At 42.4% G+C, this 5291-nt stretch overlaps 1 protein-coding gene across 1 annotated transcript; it reads left to right on the forward strand.

Moving 5' to 3' along the window:
• The first annotated feature begins 3238 nt into the window (after window positions 1–3238).
• On the forward strand, window positions 3239–4186 carry LOC129339123 (olfactory receptor 6B1-like). The gene has a single exon (XM_054993728.1). The coding sequence runs from the start codon at window positions 3239–3241 to the stop codon at window positions 4184–4186; it is 948 nt and encodes a 315-aa protein (XP_054849703.1).
• The last annotated feature ends 1105 nt before the right edge of the window (window positions 4187–5291 follow it).

Consider the following 5291-nt stretch of genomic DNA (forward strand, 5'->3'; position numbering starts at 1 on the left):
GACATACCTATGGAGCAGAGCACTCGATGAAGTAAGCCAAGCCACTAGGTACAACTGATATGGATTATATAACCTGAAAATTGGGCATAAAGAAAACATTTGCATACAAATAGGGAATAGAGACAGAGATGAGGTGAGAGACATGAATTTCCTATCTCTCTCCTAGTCACATGAAATCACACAAAACTGTACAGTAGCTCTCACAAGTACATGGCTCAGATACACAGCGGAGCAGCACATATTTCACAGACACAAATAGCGTAGAAGCACTCTTTCACCCACGTGCCTGCTCTCTCCCTCACCTACTGGCATCTGAAAACTTGCTAATATGATCTGAAATGACTATTTTAGTTTTGTATCCTTGGAAGATTCCACCACCAAGAAGAAATCTACTAGCTCAGAGCATCTGCTTTACATGCTTGGAACAAATCATCATGAGCTGACTTTGAATTGATTCAAGTGGAAAATTTAGAACCCAGAATGAATGTTCACCAAATAAAAGGGAGATTCCTGCAATTGTATTTTGACATACTCTAAAAAAGGAGAAGCTGCATGGGTGCTTTGTTTGGATGTAAGAAAACCAGGACCTATGCACAGACACATATAATACCATCTCTCATTGCAGTTCAATTCAAACAATTTAAAGTACTATAATTCCTCATTAGATTATTCTGACATGTAACCATATTCTACACAACTGGTTTATAATAAACTGAATAAACATTAAATCATGGATGGAATGTAAAATGTGACAATAATAATTATATGTAGAATCGTTGTCAATCTCAGTATCTTAGTGTGCTCTTATTCAGTTTTTAAAAATCCAGTTTTCATTTTAAAAGTTACAATTGGTGCTCATAGAATACGTATGGCTGTATTTTGCTTTCTTTATACTCTTCATTTAAGGAAATAAAACACTGTGGGGGGAACACTGGAGTTGCTTCTCCCCATGCCTCAGTCACAAGCAGTAAAAAGACAGCATGCATTTGGGAAGCTCAAAAACTCCATGAACACATGAAACTGCCTCATAAAGAACTAGAACCTTGGTACTGTCTACTCTGACTGGCAGCAGCTCTCAGGTAGAATTTTACATCATCTGCTGGAGTTGCTGGGGATTGAACCTGGAACCTTCTACATGCAAAACAGAGTCTCTGCCACTGAGCCATAGCCCCTCTTATTGCATGTCTGAGGCAAAAGTCTCATGTAATCTCCCCTAACAAACATAAATACTTTGTAACATGTTGATCTCTGCTTCTGAGAGTCCTTCCTTCTGGTCAAGTTAGCATGTCCTGAATGCACAGCTGTTGTTTATATATGCATGGGTTCTAGATGTATGCCATCTTTCTTGGATGTGGCATCAGGTGGAGCTCTGTGTCATGGGTATCTCTTAGCTGTTGCCAGAGCATCACAGATGCCACTGTACCATCATTACCACTTGTTCTCCTTTGCTGTGAAACTTGCTACTATATATTCTCATTAACAATTCACGCAGCCAAGCTGACTGTTTACATTTTCCCATAAAAGCTTTTACCTGTGGACTTTACTAATGCCACGTAAGAACATGGCTAATCCAGCTAGCAATTATGAAATGTTATTGAAAGTTAAATGGAAACAGTAACTCCCCAGACATCAGCAAACAAGTAGTATCAGGGGAGAGAATCTTCATGTACAAATATCTTTGCAATCAAGCAGGAAGTCAAAGAAGTGGTTATGAAAAGAAGTTTACCAGTATTTAGCTGATTGTTTTTGGATGCGCATCAAGACAGTACCATTTTAATGAAAAGAAAGAGGGAGGCACTTCAGTGCTGGGTGAGCAACTGATCCTTCTCGGATTGCAAAGAGATTTATTAATTTATTAACTGGATTTTGGCAACGACCAGGTAGCATGGAGAATCTGCATTTCATTGAATGTCTGAGACCCAGTGTGGTTTAGTGGTTGGACTAGAATATGAGAGATGCCAGTTCAACTCTTCCAATCTGCCATGAAAGCTCAGTAGGTGAACTTGAGCTGGTTACAGTCTCTCATTCTAACCTAACTCACAGGGTGATTGTGGTGAAGATACAGTAGAGGAAGGGAGAATGAGGATAGAAGACATTTGTAGTTTCCGTTGGGGAGAAAAGCAGGGTATAATTATCTAAATAAATAACTTAATTAGTAGATTAAAAAAATCAAAAACTATCTCTACTCCTATGAATCAACTGGCACTTGCTTCTCTGAAGTGATACAAAATGGGGTGAAGAAAGATGCTGCACAGGTTAGGCTTTGACCTGTGGAGTGAGCAAAGGTTCCTTTCATCTTCACAATTTGAAAGACAGGCACACAGTTCAACAGATCTGACGCTAGTTCATGAATCAGCCTATCCCTTGCTTCAACGCTTTAGGCAAACTGCCTTCCTTTAAAACCAAAGTGCTACATTCATGTTTACGCTTTTCTTTATTATGAAGAAAAATACAGATGGAACAGGTGCAGGAGATAAATATTTTATTCCCATATTCAGGTCCCAACACCATTCTACTCTTCTTAAAAAAAAAACCCTGTCCCCTAAATGCATAAAGTTAAACCACATTTACAAGAAAAAATTGAATAAAATGACAGTGAAATATATTTTTGTCTCTTGCACCTGTATTTTTGTCTTCTTAGAGGGAACTGCTCTTCTGGTATGCCTTTTCTTTACTGAAAAATAAAATTAGCAAATGTAGGCAAAAGGAAGGAGAAGGGAGCAGAGAGACCTTTATGAAAGTATGCATAGATAAAGTGGATAGAGAGAACTTTTTCTCCATCTCTCATAATACTAGTTTTTGTGGGAACCCAATAAACTTAATTCGTGAAGGACAGGCCGATCAGGCTATTAACCACAATGACTTAATGAAACCTTAGAACACGAGTAGTATTCCAAGGTAGTAGTCCTTGGAATCCAAGTGTTGGGAACAACAACAGGGAGAGGTTCTGCCCTCCTTAGCCTGCTTGTAGGTCTTTGGGGACATCTGGTTGTCCACTGTGTGTGATAAGATGCTGGACTAGATGGACCATGGGTCTGGGACACTACAGACCCCCCTGAGCTTGAGTCTGGAGATGAAAGGGTACCTTTGAATAGATCATTAGATGAGGTCTCTTGGAACCCCCTCCTCCACTCTGAAAATATTAGCTCAGTATTTACCCTGAGATTTTTAGGGATGAAAATTGTTTGATCTTGCATTATGACAATTTATTTGATTTCTATTAGATGTGTTAGAAACCATGGCCAAGAAAAGATCAGGAAACCAAACTGTCATCCAGGAATTTCTGCTCTTGGGATTTGGAGATCAGCCAGAAACACAAACAGTTCTCTTCCTCTTATTCTTGGCAATCTACATTGTAACCATTGTTGGAAATCTCTTCCTCATCACCCTTGTTATCACTGATCAGCGTCTTCACACCCCCATGTACTTCTTTCTGGGGAACCTCTCCTGTTTGGAATTCTTCTATAGTTCAACCATCCTTCCCAGAATGTTAGCGACTTTCTTTGCTGACGGGGAAACTATTTCTGTTAATGAATGCATTGTTCAGTATTATTTTTTTGGTTTCCTGTTGGGTACAGAATGTTACCTCTTAACTGCAATGTCATATGACCGGTATTTAGCGGTATGTAGACCCCTGCATTATGGAAGCCTTATGAACTGCCGGATTTGCCTCCAGCTAGCTGCTGGTTCCTGGTTCAGTGGTTTTCTTGCTAACAACATCGTGATATATTTTATTTCACAGCTAGTTTTCTGTGGCCCCAATGAAATTGACCATTTCTTTTGTGATTTCGCTCCTATGGTAAAACTGTCCTGCAGTGATACCCATCTGACTGAAGTGGTCACCAGCATCCTGGCTGCGGTGTTTACCTTACCTCCCTTCCTTCTAACACTCCTGTCTTATATATGCATTGTAGTCACCATCCTCAGAATTCCATCCACCACTGGCAGGCAGAAGGCCTTTTCCACCTGCTCCTCTCACCTCATCGTAGTGACCATTTTCTATGGTACTGTAATGGTAGTATACATGCTTCCCAAGAGTAATACACTGAGTGCTCTTAATAAAGTGTTCTCTGTCTTCTACACCATCTTGACACCCCTGGCCAATCCCCTCATATATAGCCTGAGAAACAGAGAGGTAAAAGAAGCATGGAAGAGGGTTTTCAATAAATGCATGGCTGCAGCATAAATTTATTAGTAATTGTATTACTGCAGATGGAACTTAAGTCCATCTTTACTCTCTTAGAAATGAGGATTTGTGGGAATGTGGAAAATGTGACCCTGATTATTTGCGGAATTCACATCCGTCCCTTCCTACTCTTTCCTTCCTCTTTATTCCTCTGGGTTGTGGTGGGGATGCAAACAGCTTTTCTGCTGACAGAAAAGGGAGGTGGGTCCTCTCTGGCAACTCAGAGACTATATTGAGGATTATGTGACCAATACGTTAACATTGATGGAGCTCTACAAGTGCATGCGAGACATGGTGCTCAGGGAGCTGTTGGCTGCCAAAGGCTGCACTGTACACTTCACGGCATACCTCTGGAGTGGCTGCTATCACAGCTTCCTTGGCATCACTGCCCACTGATGGCAACCAGTGAACCTTCGCTGCCCCAGGCCAAGAACTGGCACCCAAAAAAGGTGCCATGCTTGACACCGGGATACAGGGTACTTCTTCTCCAGGCTAGGGGGATCGATGAGGTTTATACTGGGAAGAACATCGTCACCACCATAAAGGCCGCTCGGAGGGAGTGGACAGCCAGGGGGAAGGGTTTGTCCGTGGCTTCATGGTGACAGACATGGGAAGCAACATGTTGGCAGCCCTGAAAGAGGCATCCCTTCCGGGCCTGGTGTGCATGGCACACAAGCTGTACCTGGTGATGAGGGATGTTCTCGGGCTAGGGAGCAAGCCGAGGAACAGCTGGGACGAGGGAACTTTGTGGACGTGCAACCTACTGGACAGCTGCCACCGCATCGTTTCTTACTTCTCCCACAGCATCAACTCTTCCCGCGAGCTGCTCCAGAGGCAGGGGGAGGGGGGGACCCCGAGCACCACCTCTATCAGGATCTGCCCACCTGCTGGAATGCCACCTACAACATGGTAAGTCATCTGGTGGAGCAGAAGGGCCCGTTGCACGACATCCTGTCATCACCGGACGTTCTGAGGAACTCTGGTGGTTTTCAGGAAGGCTTTTATATGGTAGGGAGGGGCTCGCAGATGCTTCGCTAATGAGATAAGGACAATAGATTTCACCGCTATATTTCCTTACGTATTACTTATTGTCTTAAATATGTGC

This window comes from Eublepharis macularius, chromosome 12, assembly GCF_028583425.1.
Source record: "Eublepharis macularius isolate TG4126 chromosome 12, MPM_Emac_v1.0, whole genome shotgun sequence".
Classification (NCBI taxonomy): domain Eukaryota; kingdom Metazoa; phylum Chordata; class Lepidosauria; order Squamata; family Eublepharidae; genus Eublepharis; species Eublepharis macularius.